This window comes from Copadichromis virginalis, linkage group LG22 (genome assembly GCF_057382275.1).
Source record: "Copadichromis virginalis isolate Kocher_CV1m ecotype Utaka linkage group LG22, C_Virginalis_male_GT1.1, whole genome shotgun sequence".
Taxonomy (NCBI): domain Eukaryota; kingdom Metazoa; phylum Chordata; class Actinopteri; order Cichliformes; family Cichlidae; genus Copadichromis; species Copadichromis virginalis.
In genome coordinates this window covers 11640227-11656197 of record NC_140638.1, presented here as the reverse complement: position 1 = coordinate 11656197, position 15971 = coordinate 11640227, and the positions used below count along the sequence as shown (strand labels likewise).

The 15971-nt window shown below is 43.1% G+C and overlaps 1 protein-coding gene across 1 annotated transcript in view; it reads right to left on the bottom strand.

Moving 5' to 3' along the window:
• Positions 1-2818: 2818 nt before the first annotated feature.
• ext1b (exostosin glycosyltransferase 1b) overlaps positions 2819-15971 on the bottom strand; it is a 130729-nt gene continuing 117576 nt past the window's right edge. The window contains exons 8-11 of the mRNA XM_085445265.1: positions 12235-12324; positions 9920-10080; positions 9064-9235; positions 2819-6831 (exon numbers count right to left, since the gene is read on the bottom strand). Of these exons, the coding sequence (XP_085301391.1) occupies positions 6646-6831; positions 9064-9235; positions 9920-10080; positions 12235-12324 (609 nt within the window). The 3' untranslated portion in view covers positions 2819-6645. The remainder of the gene's footprint in view (positions 6832-9063; positions 9236-9919; positions 10081-12234; positions 12325-15971) is intronic.

Here is a 15971-nt window from a genome sequence, read left to right as displayed (position 1 = left end):
GTTCGTGGCAACAAATCCACACACACACACACACACACGCACAAATACGGCACTGCTGTCAGGTCACAGATATGCATGAGAATATCAGTGTCTGATATGGGTGCTTTTAATAATTCAGAACAAAGCTGGGGTCGTATCTTAGATGTGTTATGAGGCTATTGTCCTCAGGGAGACACAGAGGGACAGATGCAGCTTTGGAGCAGTGAGAAGGCTTTCAGCATTGTGGGGGGAAATCAATGCTCTGAGTAGTGACTAATAAACCCCTCCTCAGTGGTCTAATACTGGGGTGGTTATTATATCGCAGAGGGCAACGCAGCATTGAGGGACTATTATTACTGTACAAATGGAGTGTGTTCACATTCAGCTGAGGCAGAGGTCAGGGGCTGAGTACTTGTCCGTGCACACTCTGTCACAGATGATGAAATTAATAAAAAAAAATGTGCAGGGTTGCACTCGGCTGTTGACAACGTGTGCACAAAAGCAAGCACAAACAAATCATCAGTGTTGTTGCAGCGTCTGTTCGGGAAAAAGTAATCCTCAGACACTGGGACATGTAATATCCTTTATTACGTCCTTCCTGTCTGGAAGATGAAAAGTAAACCTTTTTGTCTTCCAGAGGAATTAAAGCATCGAGGTGCTGCTAATCAAAATGACTTGACTAACTGTGAGCACCTCTGTAAAAGAAGTTTTGGAAGTTTGCGGGTCTAAAGCATTCAGGTGTGTGTTAACACAACACCACAGGATTCCCAGTGGAGGTTGCAGCAAATTCACCCCAAGGTCAGACCATACAATGCTGAGAGACAACAAAAGCCACAGGCCTCAGTGAACATGTTAGATGCTAAGGTCATGACAGTACAATTCAAAAAAGTATGGCTAGTTTGGAAGGGTTCTCTCTAAAATGATGTCATTTGGAAAGACAAGACTTAAATGGAGCCGTTTGGCCCCAAAGCACAGCATTGTCAGTAGTTAAAGCCAAAGAACATATCAGCACAAACACCTCATATAAGCTGTGAAGCACTGAGGTGGAGAGCTGATGATCTGGGCACCTTTACAGCCACTGAGTCGACCATGAACTCCTCTGTATCCCACAGCGATCCACAGTCGAAGTTGAGGCAATCTTTCCTGACAGTTTTGTCCAAATTGTGTAATGTAACAGGACAATGGGCCCAAACACAGCATGGAATCTACAACAGAACAGTCTTGATATGTGCTCAATCATCCAGGTAAGGAAATCCCCCCCAAAAATGAACAGAATCAACTTTTTGGGTACAAAAGAACAGCTCAAAAAGAAAATCAAGGAGTTGCAATGGTCCAAAGTCCAGATGTCAACCCGAATGAAATGCTGTGGTTGGCACTTTAGAGAGCTGCGCATAAACAAAAGTAAACCTCAGTGAACTAAACTGCATACGGTCCTGTGAAAACTGCACACGACTCTATTTGGGTTTTCAACTGCAGATGGATGACATATTAAAGAAAAACCCAACGTTTCCTTCTTTCCACTTCCACTCAAAAAGGTCAAGGATCACTGAAAATGTCATATCATTTTCAGTGGATTTGATACTGATCCACAGCCATTTCATTTCTTCCGTCATGCCTTTGGGGACCCATCCCACATTTCAAAATGTTTTAAGACTGAACTTTGCTTAGCTTAATGAGCAGAAGTTGGGATACATTCCTCTGGAAGAAATTTGTGAGGAATTTCTTGTGTTAGCCCACATCTGTGGCTCCAACTTTAGACTCGGCTATTTTGTGGTACGTTTTGGATCACGCCGTATTGGCATTGTTTCTCCCAAGTCCCGGGAATTTAACTGGTGCAATGAACATTCATTCAAAAGATAATCCCATATTTTTTGTGTAGGCCATAAATTATAAGTTACATTTTTTCTTTATGTACTATTCTCTGGCTGATTGAAGTGTTTCGTCATAGGGTAAAGGTGACCACTCAGAACAGCTTTGTATTGATTCAGAGTGACTCTTCCAGTATAAAATACAGGATTATGCTTAGTTAAGCCTTATTGTTACATTTGGATACCATGGATAAAGACTGATGCTTTTTTAACCCCAACTTTGCTTGAAGGAGCCTGTAGGGAGGAGTCAGCACCTCGTGTAACTGGAAAAGTAGAACCTCGGTATAACAAAGCTATCAGATCTTCTTCATAGGAGGCTTTTCGAAATAATTTGTCACCATTTTGTGCACTCGCTTGAGGTCTAGGATGAGCTGCCTGGCCTCTGTTGGGTTTTGGTTTGTGCTTCAGGCTCTGGTGGAGGCCTTCTTCTATGTTTCTAGTTGGTGCCCACTGCATTTTGGTCTTTGCTGTAGGTTGTGGCCACTCTGGAATTCTGGGTTCATGTGGGTTCATCACCACTGTGTGTTTTGGTGTTGAGTCTGGTGATTTGGGTGGCCTTGGTGGGAGTGGAACCACCATACTGCCAGTTTCTAGTTCCTTATCTGTCCTTGCTTGAGTTTCTGGTATGTGGATCTCATTGTGTTGCATTTTGCCCTCTGTGATAGTAGATAGTTCAACCATCATGGTTGTTGGAGGCGTTGGCATTGGTTGACATTTCAGTTTGCTGCCTCTTTCACCTACCGGATTGTGACAACTGTCAACACTTTCCTACTTATATCCAGTTTTTCCTAATAGCCTCACACATTTTTTCTCTTTTAGTACATGTCATTTGCTTAGTCTGTCATGTACTGTATGCTTTTCCCTGTTGCACTTGCAGGTGAAGATTTGAAAACAGAACTGGTCCATGTGAGGCAAATCATCACGTTCTTTAAAGAAAAATTAAAAATGAAACAAAAATAAAGGCACAGAGATGCAGTTACCATCAAATATGAGTTTATTTTTTTATAAATCATTCTTACAAAATTGGAATTTATTCTATTTAATCTGTGACCTCTATAAAAGTCTTCTCTTAATTACAAGGTAGGAGGGAGGAGAAGGCATCAGGACAGCTGGGCTTGACCAAGTCCTTACAGATCAACAGACACTACTGCTGATTGCTCGCATAATACAGTCAATCACTGATAAATAATCAGAAACAGGAAGTGGTCATGCGTTGTCGCCTTAGCAACAGTGTCCGAACACAACAATGAAAATGGGGCGTCAAAACAAGAGAATGGAAACTGTGACTCATCCAGTGTATGAAGGCAGGGATATGAGTCCTCCGCACATGGTGCTATTGCTGCCCGTCTACTGGAAATAACAAGTCTGGGACAGACAGTGCTCAGCATGTCAGGAACTCGCATGTTGATAAAAAGGCACAAATCAAATCGAGAGCAGACCAGTTTCCAGCGCACACGCCAACCGCCTGGCACGTTTTGGGTAAACCTTCTTCCATCTGTGTTGAAGCTCAAGATGATAACTTGCATAATGTTTCCCTGATCAAATGACGGAGGCATTTTAAGGGGATACGAAGTTTAGTTGCTGTTTCTTTTCCGAGGGCCCCGACTCACATCCATCACACTCTGACTGAGCTCTGGAATTGAAAGACTGTAGATACACTTCCGTTTCTGTTTTGCGAGCTACGACTTGAGCCCCAAGCTGCGACAAAGACAATTTAAACCACTGTGTCACAGCCTCAGACGCATTACTGTAATGCATGAGGGGAAGATGTTGCGGCAGAATGTGAAAATGTTTCCATCTGGTGCAGGAGAGAGAGGGCTGGGGGGCCCCAGCTGCTTATTATTTTCCACGTGTCAGTTGGCGTAGTCTTTATTGGGACTTTACAATTTCACTCCCGCAGAGAGCCAAGATGGAGCGGCCCAATCCAATTCTGGATCACTGGTGTATGCAATCTTTTCCAGGAGTTAAAACTCCACTACGGCGACTCTGGAAATGTTATCTCACTTGGGGAGCTCTGTATTAGAAAGAGTGTGATAGATGCTTCCCCTGGAAAACCGATGCAGAGTGCGACATAATACGAGCTGTATATCGGCATCTGTGTGGATTAATGTGCACAGCGTGTAGAAAATAAACTGAATAAATACCACTTACTCCCCTCAGCGACGCAGGATCGGTCTCAATGTTCTCGCCGCGTCATCTCAAATCGTACACAGTCTTGTTTTTTTTCCTTTTCAAAAAATAAATATGTCTATGTACAGTGCTGAGACCAGGGATTTGAAATAGGTGGTGGGTTGTTTTTTTTAGTGTGTGTGGATTATCTGCAAAGCTGGGGAATGTGGTTGTCTTGAGACGATCAACAACAGTAACTCTGACAATCAGACATAAAAGGCTTGATATGATTCTTTTGAAGATGAAATAGAGGCCAGATGCAGACCGTGCGAGGAGCATGAGTTTCCCAGAATCGCAACGTATCGATGTTGTTACACTGACGACGAATCTCCCGGGAAACGACTCCAAGTTTCAAAGTTTCAGAGTACAAGCACAAACAGCGATATTCAAAACAGTGACATGATTGGGGCAAAAAAAACGAACAAAAAAACAAAACAACACAAGTTAGTCCTGCTGGGTTTGATATGACTCGCGGAAACAGAGCAGCTCTGCTATAGTAACATTTGGATATGGCACTTCAAAGCACGTCTGTCCCCTTTGTTGAAACAGCGAAGGCTTTACGATACATTTTACATCGACTCTTTGTCAAGCGAAAATAAAAACAAAGTGTGAAGAAAGAAAAAAAAAAAGAATCTAAAGCAGCCACTGAATGTGTGACACTGATGTTGACGATGTCAGTGACAGCTAACTGATTAACACGCTGAGCAGCTTTGGCTGAGACATTATGCTGAATGCCTGTCTGACAGAAAAGGCCACTAAAAGCATGCTGCTTTCATTCAAGTGTCTGCAAACTAAATGTGTGACTGGACCGCCTGTGCTCCCGCCTGCACGCTGCATGCAGACCTAATGACAGCATATAGCAGCTCAGCTATGAGCCAGCCACCTTTATTTTTTCTTCCCCTGACAGCCTGTCTTTAAAAATGATCAATTAAAGGTCAAGATATCTAGTTATTTAAGCATTTTGATCTGGTTGTCCGATACCAATAAGATCATTTAAGGTGCAAAAAAGTGTCAGCCGTAGAAAAGACACCGAGCGTGGCCACCGTCTCTCTCACACACACACTGATGCAGGTAGTGTGTGCCAAGGGGGAAAAAGCTGTCATCCCAAGGATCGCATTAGACAGCAGGTCGTGTTTGCCGGTCACTGTTTTCGCAAACGCTATGCTCCATAATGTTCGGTGTTTCATCAACAGCGTGTCCCCTGGGAATAAAACAGCACTTCAAACGAAATACCTAATTGAAGCCTAAACGTATCTCTGCCTGACAAATGGAGGAGAAAACCTTTTGTCAATTTAATGGCTCCGAGGTCCTTGGATATGTCACGGGGGGGGGGGGGGGAAATAAAAATAATCAGGGCGCCAGGAGAGACACATAAAAGTGGCGATTACAATATTTCAACACAAGAGCATCTCAAACGGATGTAGGCAACGTGATGTGCAATAAACAACTTTAAAGGCAGACCCTGATGTCAGAATGGCACTGATGCGCTCAGCGTTAAAAATCTGTCCTCTGAAATGATGCTGGTCACCAAAGACCTGCTATGGCCCCCCCCTCCACAGTAAGGTTGGTGCTCAGAGACCATGCAGGAAGAGGGGTGGGAGGGAGAGAGAAGAGGGGGAGGAGAAAAAAAAAAAGTTTGGGTTAGAATGCAACGTTCTGCTCCATTTCATCCAGAAATGTTCATTTCGCTCATTCCAACGGAGGGAAAATGTACTCCGCTCGGGCTTATGGTTGGATGAGCCAACTTTTCAAGGGTCTGCACACACAACACACACACGGACAAGAGGGAGAGCAGAGAGTCTGAAGGGAGGGAGGGGATAAAAGATGATGAAAGTAAGTGGGGAAAAAAGATGAGAAAAGTACAACTGCTGTGGCGAGTACGAGAGGAAAATGGGACATGAAATGAGATGTTTTCCTAACTTATCTTTGTGATAACACGGGAGCAGATAGACCATTATAAAAGCCAGATCAACTCATAAAGGAACGAGCCAAGGGCAGGAGACGCGGGGTGTTTGTCAACTGCTGAGAATATTAGGAAGTAATGGCTGCTAAAAAAAAAAAAAAGGACAGGTTGGACAATCTTTGTTTTTTAACTTGAGGCAACAAAATATTCATGGGTTTACAAAGCAGGAGTTTGGTAATGAGTCCAGTATTATGTCCTGATCCAGAGTAGGGAAGGTTGCTTGGGATGACAGGTTGGGTTGCCAGGTTTGAGATCACAAACACCTTCCTGTCTTCTACCATCGCCCCGCACGTGTGCCGAAAGAGCAGGAAAGACGATGTCGTCCTCGTCCGTGTCATACAAAAAATATTCTATCCAAGAGTTCTTGTCGTCAGTAGTGCGTGCTGCGTGTTTGCACATGTGTGAAACACAGTACTGTTTGGTAAGCCCGTCAGTTTGTGTACTCTCTTTGCTTTTTTCACACCCAAACGGCCTACGCTCGTTTCCCATTTATCCCTTTCCTCATCGAGTCTTTCCAGCAGCGGCGCTCTGGTCATTGGCAATGTGCTGAGTGGAAGACAGACCTGTGTCTCTCCCTGTCCATCCCCCTGTACTCTGATGACTCCTAATCTCCACAGAGTCTCTTTCCCCCTGCGTAGGGTCTCCCCCGAGGGGGCGGCGGTCTTGTCAGAGCCTCTCGATGTCCCTGTATTTCTTGCGGAGGATAGAGACCTGGTCCTTAAACAGGACGGGGTCCAGTCTCATCTGGGAATGGACCAGTGGCATGGCGCCAAACCAGCTGGCGAACTTGTTCATGCAGGTCTGCCGCTGGGCGAAGTGGTCTGGGTCAGCCCAGCGAGAAGCCCTTGAAGACTGGAGGGAATGGAGAAGAGGAGGAAAAACAAAAAGAAGAAAAGTTAGAGTTTTCAATAACAGATGCAGATCCTGGGGGAACATGAAAAAACTAATTACAAGTCGACTGTGTTTTGGAACAAAATCCAGTTTTGCAGATCTTTATAAAATATCAGTGGTAACGTCTTAAAAGAGCCTCAGATGCTTTTCCTTAGTTTCTGTCATATGTATCCTGTTACAGCAGTGAATAATTATATTAAACATGGCCACATTTTCAAATAATGAGCTCAGAATACGTTCGGGTAATCCCTGTGAGCCAAAAGCATAGACGTCAAACTCCTCTAAATCCTATAAATGTGGAATATTTTAACTGTAAATCATTCCAAGCAAAGACGAAAAGTATGGAAATGACCGCAGTAGGACCCCTTTAAAACAATATTTTGCAAGTGTGCAAGAGTTTATGAGACCAAATCTATGATGTATGAGTGAGGCAGAGAAAGAAGGAACTACTTTACTTTTTCATTTTGCCACAGTTCATGTCATATGCATGAGCATGACCGAGGAGGGCTGCATTTCTCTTATGTCTGCATTATTCCATTATAGCAAGCATGGCGAATAAAGCCGGGATTATAATCTCATGTGGACATGCACATGTTATATTTATACTATGCAGCGCTTGAAATGATCGGAGCCTTGAATTCCTCTTCTTAATGGTTGGCTGTAGCTCAGGAGGGAGAGCAGGTCATTGCTAATCGGGAAGTTTGTAGTGTAATCCCTGGCTGCTCCAGTCTGCTTCCCAAAGTGTCCTTGGGAAAGCCACTGAGTGTGAATGTTAGATTCACACTCAGTAGAAAAAAAGTGAATGTGTGTCAACGGATGAATGAAACATGTTTTATAAAAGGGCTTCAAGTGCTCCAGCAGAGTAGGAAAGCACAATATGTGAACCGGTCCATTTAGTAATGACGCATTTTTTGTCACCGGTATCCAGGCGGACTCCTGTATTTTTACATAAACCCTCCTGATAATAACAGGAAATAACAATAATACATAATAATACAATGAATTGCATTTATATAGCGCTTTTCGAGACCCTCAAAGCACTTTACAATTCAACTATTCATTCACTCTCACATTCACACACTGGTGGAGGCAAGCTGACAGAAGCGAGGCTGCCATATCGCGCCATCGGCCCCTCTGGCCATCAGTAGGCGGTAGGTGAAGTGTCTTGCCCAAGGACACAACGACTAAGACAGACAGAGCTGGGGATCAAACCGGCAACCTTCCGGTTACAAGATGAGCTTCCCACCCAAATTTTTTGATTGACCGCTAAAAGAGTAAAAAGCTAACTGGGGTAGCCGTGGCTCAGGAAGTAGCGTGGTTGGCCACCAGTCGGAAGGTTGGCGGGTCAGATCCTCATTTGCTGGGGTTTGAATATGTGAAGGTTAAAAGTGTGTTGAGTGCTCCAAAAGAGTAGAAAGGCACCAAGTATCTGTCCATAACTGACTAAATACTCCAATACTGAAACTCTTATGTTATGCTAGTTTCAATCCACTTTTCAGTCAGCGTATTCGGACCACGATCATTAACAAGCAGGGATTTTAGACGTATACTAAACAAAAAGAAGCTCTTTGACTCAATCATGGTCAAACTTTCATCGTAGTAACAAGAGAAAGCCATCACTGAACGATGGCTGATGTCAACTTCTCTCAATAAATCGTCAGCTCCGCCATATTTGACAGGCCGGAGCCCGATGAGAAAGCGTGACGCAAGGCTTCGGGACCGACACGACTCCTTTCCCTGCTTTTGTGTGTGTGCCGTTATGACTTGCCCTGTTTTTTTTTTCTTTGTTTTTTTTCCGTGGCCCATACCAGAGGATTTTTAAAGAGAATAATTCATGCTGTTCATAAAGCAGCACGGCTTCGCTCCAGCTGAAAGGCCATGACACACTCATGAAGGGAAGAAAACAACACTGGCTTCAGCATGAATCACGGCTCATGAAAAGAAGGACAAATTCAAAGAGGTCCGTATAATAAGGCTGCTCTGTATCCAGCATTGTAAATTGTTACGGGCTCAGTCACATCCAGTAATGAGATGCAAACCAGTTTTCTCGACCGGCCGTTATCCTCTTCTTTTTAAAAGAACCCCAACGCTAATAAGCTCTCCAAGTGCAACAAAGAGATGGATCTAAGCATTATAAGTATTCATACTTCCACATGCGGTGTGGTGTAGTGGTCACAGCTGCTGCCCTCTTACCTGTCCCATCATGGTCTCCTTGTACTGTTTCTTCTGTGTGACCTTGATGGGCGGCAGCTTGGTGACAGCAGAGACCAGGAAGTTCATCAGGATGTCCTCACAGTTGGCTAACTGGTCCACCATGCTCTTCAGGCTGGTGGGCAAGTAGTTGGTGTACAGGAAGTGATAATACCTGAGAGGACAGGAAGAAGAGTATTTAGAGGCTCCCAGATTGAAACCAGTGGCACTTAAATCCTTAATAGTCTTAATTCTACTGAAGCTCTTATTTTGAAAGTAATGCTTTAAAAACTTCTAAATAAACAGTGTTAGAGCTTCAAAGGTTTAAAGCCGGTTGTGCTGACAGCTTAAATTAAATATAAAAAGTGAATATTTCACATTAAAGGCCACACCATCGCTGTTAAAGCTCTTGGATGGATTGAACGAGTGACTTATTGAAAGTGATTAAGCGTTCGGCTGCGGTGATTGGCTGACTTAAGCTTAATGGACTGCTCCCATCACAGCTGAGTGAAGCCATATTGAAGCTGACAGGACTGTAGTCGAACTAAACGCGGGAACTATCGAGGGCTGCGCGGCAGACAAATTGACATTTTTTGGGGATAAAACATACTCCGTGTCAAAACACTGGTTTCCCGAGGCTGTGCCACACTGAACATCACATCTACTTTCATAATCTACAGATCACCGCATCAAAGCGCCGCATCAAAAGAAAGACAACCGAACACTGGAGAGCAGAGCGGAGCAACAGCGAGCCTCGTGTAACGGAAGGAGAACGGAGCAGGAGTGAGGAGAATCAAAGGACATGGAGGTAAACAGCTGCTTGAGAAGGGAGGCTTTAGTTTAACAGCCTGAAGTGCACCTGTGATAGATGGCAGCCCCAGTCAGGACCATCGAATAGTCGTTGGTCCATTTGGAGGTGTAGCCCCAGCGCTCCTTGTTGCTGTCCCAGAAGTGGCTGCGGGCGGGGTAACCGACGATTCGCTCTGGAAAACTCTGCCAGACAGTGAAGGCAAAGTCCACCTAGACAGAGATTAAAACATTTAAAAAATCAGAACATTAATCATTTCTAATAACAAACTCTAATTTAGTACCCTCTGGACACCTTTGTGGCAAAAATGTACACATTTTTTTCTTATTTTTAATCAACTTCAGCTGATCAAAATGAAAAGCTACTGTTCAGCACTTTTCATATACAATAACCCTTACTATGAAACTGTGCAAAAAAAAGCACGACAGCCTGGTACTGTAAAAAGCTGCTTTTGCTTTGGTATTTTTGGGGGAGAGAAGGATAAATAAGGGGGAATTTTCACAGCTCAGCAGATGTTTTCCAGCTACTCGGGATGCACCGATCCAATGTCTGGATCAGATTGTAATCCAGTTCCAAGGGTCAATCTCTTCAGTCTTGTTCTTTGTTGTTCTACATCTTCTAGATCATTAGTGGAGTAAAGCAAATCCAGCATGGACGCCAAGGAGGTCGACGTCAAGGTCACACCAAATCAGTAAAAACTTTATGGATCTTGACCTCAATTGTTAGCGCCCAAGGTCAAAGTTGACCCTAAATCTTTTAACTTATGTTGGTCCAGTTTCTTGTTATTTACCAATAAATAGCAAATCAGTCAATTTGTATTCTTGGATATCAGCAAAACAATATTTCAATGGCGTCAGAACGGTCCTCTATCAGTAAAAAAAGGTTGGATAAGTGCATCAAAATTATTCACACCATTAACGTCATTATAAACCCTTGTTGGAATGAGCTGTGTTAAATATTTTCTTACAAAAGACAAATAAAGTGAAGTTGTTGTTTTCATTAATCAAAGGTGTAAAAAATGTATCTATTTACGGTGTGTTGTGTGAGGGAAAAAAAGATAAAGAGGAAATGAAAGAGACTACAATGAAACCCAACAAAGGAACAACACGTTCAAAACGCACTCGAGTGAAAATACAACTGAGGCAAAGCCTCATGAAACACAAAGCAGTCTTTCCTAAGCAGCTGCTTGTAGCAAACGACTGCAGCGACGATCAAAGCGCTCAATCAAATAATTAGACAAAAACATCAGAAAGGTCTCAGCGGCTCCTCAAACAGCCTGCTCTGCATTACACCGCACATCACTATACTACGCTGTGAGGCTGCTTATGTTGTTGAATATTAAAAAAGAAGAGAAAAAATTTAAAATCCACCATAAAACAGTATCTATCTGCTCTTCCTGCCAAAATTTGTACATATGAAAAAGCCCTGAAGGAAAATAATGACTTTCTTCTGCTCCTGCCTGCAGTTCAAAATAAAAGAGATGGAAGCTGAATGATGTTACAATCACAAGGAAAATATTTCACAGACTTTCATAATTCTGCCTACTTTCCGACTGAACCGGGAGTCATATTCAAAGGAGTGAGTATCATTGTTAAAGACAGCTCTCGTCGTCGCCATCTTCACTTAAGGGTGGAGAGAGTCGGATAAAAATGAGAAAACAAAGACGCCGGGGCCAGAAACTGCACTTTGAATCATTTGTTTAAAAGAAGGAGTGGGTGGATGGGGAGATTACCGGTTTTACCCTTCATTTTTTCCCCCCCTTTTCTCAAGTTTCCTGGCATCGACATTCCCTGAGCTCAGAAACTTTGAGAAGTGTTTGCTCTCGTGATCCAACCGTCTTCCTGGGAGTAACGCAGGTCGATTCAGTTGTCGGGGATGGATTTTCCCTTCTGTCTTGCCATCTTGATCTGCCACATAAACTCATTTCTTTCTGCTATGTTCTGGCTTCCCATGATGCCGCGCCAAAACGTATCCCCAGGAAAAGAAAAAAAGAAAAACAGGAACAGCCCCGCCAGCATGTGGAACAAAAATGCCCATAACAGTGCTGCCGTCGAATAGGGGATAGGAGAGGTAGAGCCAAAAACAGGAGGTGGGCGATAGGAAGAAAAGGAGAGGGAAGGAAAAAGAGGCAGAAAAGCGCACGAGAAGAGAGAAAAGCAAGCAAGGCCTCGGGAATGAAAGTTAGACTTTAAAAGATTAAAGAACCAGGCCACAAATTTTGGGGGGCCAACTTGAAAGCAGCAGGGACAAACAGAAAGAAGCTAAAAGCTAAAAAAAGGAAATGCAATAAGGGAGTGTCGAACTTTACAACTCAAGTGGAGGAGACGGCGATACAAAGGAGAGTCGCTGTGTTTATTAGAGGATACCTCAGTGGTGGACAAAACTGTGTCTTCATCCAGGCTGAGGACAGCGTCGGTCACAATGATCTCGTAGGGCAAAAAGCGGCTGCTCATCACCTGCAGGGGGAGACACAGAGCACAGAGGGTTAAAAATCATTGGAGTGACATAAGCTGGGATCCCATCTTCAAACTACACTAATAGCAAATCTAGATCCGAGCACAGCGGGAAATAATAAAGTAAACCTCTCTGACATTCATGCTCTTATTAAACAGCACTCGTGCAGACAAGAGTTTTAATCAAACTTGACTGAACAAGACGTTTTCAATTTTGAGATAATGCATTTCAGGGAATTGTTGCACTTTAAAGACAAAATCACGTGAGCTGGTTTCTGCTGCTTTTTTGGCGCTGATGGTACGAGAAAACTTAAACACGGCATAACCGAGCTGTCTTTTTTTCCCTTGCCAGGCAAACTGCAGCTTTAGGGTCACCTCCCAGGATCAAAACTTTCATTTACAAACGGAGAACCGCCTGCACAGTCTGTAAACCTGCTGTAACTGGTTTTCTTTGGCACTTTGGGGAAGCAATTTTCATAAACAATGAGATAATATCCCCCTTTTTACATCGGTATGACAACCCCCCTTTTATGTTGGTGTGTTACAGCGTTTAGCTGGAATTGTGTTTCCGTCTGCCTGATCAAAGCGAGTTCACTGTTCACTCTCCTTTTAGCTGTTTGTTAGATTTATATCAACTCCTGGCAGAAATGTGTCTCTCTTTAGCTCCTACATGCTCCGTTATTCACCGACTAACAGACAGACAATTTGCATTTTTGTCCGTTTTATCTCGCTGAAAATGGCTGCAGTGAGAGTGTCGAGACTGAATTAAAATTGTTAAATCAAGGCAAGAGTCTCCCCCCCCCCCCCCGAAAATTGAGCTGAAAGATGCTAAGGAGTGCTCAGTGGAGCTGAGAACAAAACATAAACGGAGAGCTTAAAACAAGAGACACATTTTAGAATAACAACTCCGTTTGCTCCTGAAGTCTACCACGTTCATTTTTAACAATTCCTCATAATTTCATGAGATTCAGAGTAGACAACAAACAGCTGCTTATTTACACACAGAGCGTACAGGTGGAGGTGTATTCCTGCCCACCCGATCAATACACGTTCACTATTCATTCTCTGTTTAGTTGATTGTTAGATTACTCCCGGCAGATGCTGCTTTGTTGTTTCACCAGCTAGCTGCTTACTGACAGATAAAGCTGGCAGCTATTTGCTTGGTTTGTGCTACCAACCTCAGTAACAAGCATCAGACTAAAGTTGATGATTAGAGGTTTTACTGTAGCAGAAAATGGCTTCAAAGTGAGACTGCACATGTTGACACTAAAGTAAAACAGTAAAATTGAGGCTAGTAACTCCCAAATCTGCTGAAAGTTGCTAAAAAGCTGAAAGTAGAGCTCATGAAAATTACATGCAAGTAGTTATTATTCTAAAAATAGCACTTATAGCTGCTGTATAGCTCAGTCACAATACAGTAAAAACAGGATGGCAACCTCCTTGGGACTAGAAAAAACACCTAAATAAATAAATTGGTGCTTGCCTGATGATTGCTTTAAACTTTCTTGCTTTTGCAACTGTGTTTGCAACATCCTCTAGCTGACCACGTTTGATTGCAAGGCCACTGCACAGGTCACCTGGTGGGAAACTTGTCTGATGGCAAATAACTGCCAACACGTTGCACTCAAACAGAATCAGTCTGTGCTGATGTTAAAGCAACGATGTATCTGTTTGCAATAGGGGACTGAACTGGTTGCCAACTGGTTGGATTCTGGTTATATTCTTACATGCAATTAAGGCTGCTGAGGGCTTATGTCATTATGGAGTTAACTTGATATCCTGCAGCATCTACGTCACTATTTGTGGAGGAATTTCTGAAGTGCTGTTGCAAATCTCGTGGGTTCTGGCTGGAGTCTGAGAGGAAGCAATAAATGTGAATTTCTTGCATGTAGATGGAAAAAGATTTACAATTGCTGCCGATTTATCCCAGATATATCACAGTTAAGTTAATCACCTAACTACCACAAACAGATTGCATTTAATTGCCAACTTTACCTCATTCAAATGCAAATGGACAGCAAACCAAGAGCAGACTAAGTCCGTCTTACTGCCATGTGATCATCATCAAGTCAGCAAGTGATCACATCTTTGAAGTCAACTACTTCCAGGGCAACAACATCCCAAGTTTATCACAAACAGTCGCAATCATTTTGCTCGTGGTGCAACCTCCAGTCATAGTCACTGCAGACGAGCCCAACCGCTCTGAATCGCTACCCACGGCTCACTAGACCCCAGTGCTAAATGCAGAGTTTCACCTTGAGATAAATCTTGGAATAAAAATTCCTTTTTGCTCTCAATATCTGCCACATGCATTTTTAATGATCCCTCACAAATTCATGAGATTCAGAGGAGACAACAAGCCATGACATCAACAAATAGCGGTGCACAGCGAATGAGAGAAAAGCCAATATCCTACGCTTTACTGCAGGCTGCACCCTGTCGATTGCTACAGAGATAGAGTGCTGATACTAGTTTCCATTACTGCTGCAGGGTCAACTCGCTCTTTTAAATCAATAAAAACACACAAATGTAGTCAGACACCTAGTGTGAGTCATGTGTCTTACATGTGGCCCAAATTTACTTTATCTCAGCCGCTGTTGAAAACACAATATGTATATTTAACAGTGGATGAAACCCAACTGTATAATGCATGACGGTCCTTGAATATTTACTGGAGGCAGAGAGAGTGTTCGTGGATGGGGGTTTGGTGGGTGGATGGAAAGATCAACATCTTGAGGATATTTAGACTTGTTTGGTCTTTGGCTGTGATGAAAGGCATTCGGATGAGAAAACAGCGGTTTCTCGGTGACAAAGAGCGTGCGTGTCGTAATCTGGATGTGCGCTCGAACTCGAACCGCCTCCCACGCAATTAGAAAACTGCAGAGAAACGCACAGCTTCAATGCGCGCGGACATATCGAGATACACGTCCCATATATGTAAACACTCTCACACACCGTTGTTTAGTTATTCAGCACGGCTCTGAAGGTCAGGCCTCTCTGAGGATTCTTGTTCTTTTAAAGCACCGCCTGCACAGAAAAGCCATTACATTTACATTTAAGAGTGGTCAAAGCTGACCTCGTTTCCCTGTAAACACCTGCCATTGTCTGCCTGCCGAGCGTCACTGCTGACCTCACTCTCAACAGGTCTTTATCACTTCTGCAGGCGAAGGGCACCAAAAACAAATAAATAAAACAACCAAACCGCTCCCAAAAATTCTGGTTTTGCAGTCGAGCTGCGGAAAGCCTCTTATCTACTGTAGTGCTCCAGCTCCTGATAACTTTTATTGTACAAGCAGTGTGACCAAGCACTTTGTCCTGCAAACAAAAGGAAAGACACGAGTTCCTCAAACACTTAAATCAGAACTGATTTGCACAGCGTGCAGACTTCACTTGTCTGCCAGGTCCTTTAGATAACAGGAGGAAAACACGTGGCCAGTTTTACTGGATGACTCAAGGGACTTTTTGAAAATCTTTAAATTCAGCTGATTATTAGGTGAAACACAAACGTTTTAATACAAGAAGGAAAACACTTGATCTCAAATTAAAAAGCCTAAAGGAGTATAAAATAAGATTTCAGTCCTTTATGTGCAAATATATGTAAATTAAAAATTGTTTTACTATGTAAATGTTCATATTATTTAAGTTAAGTC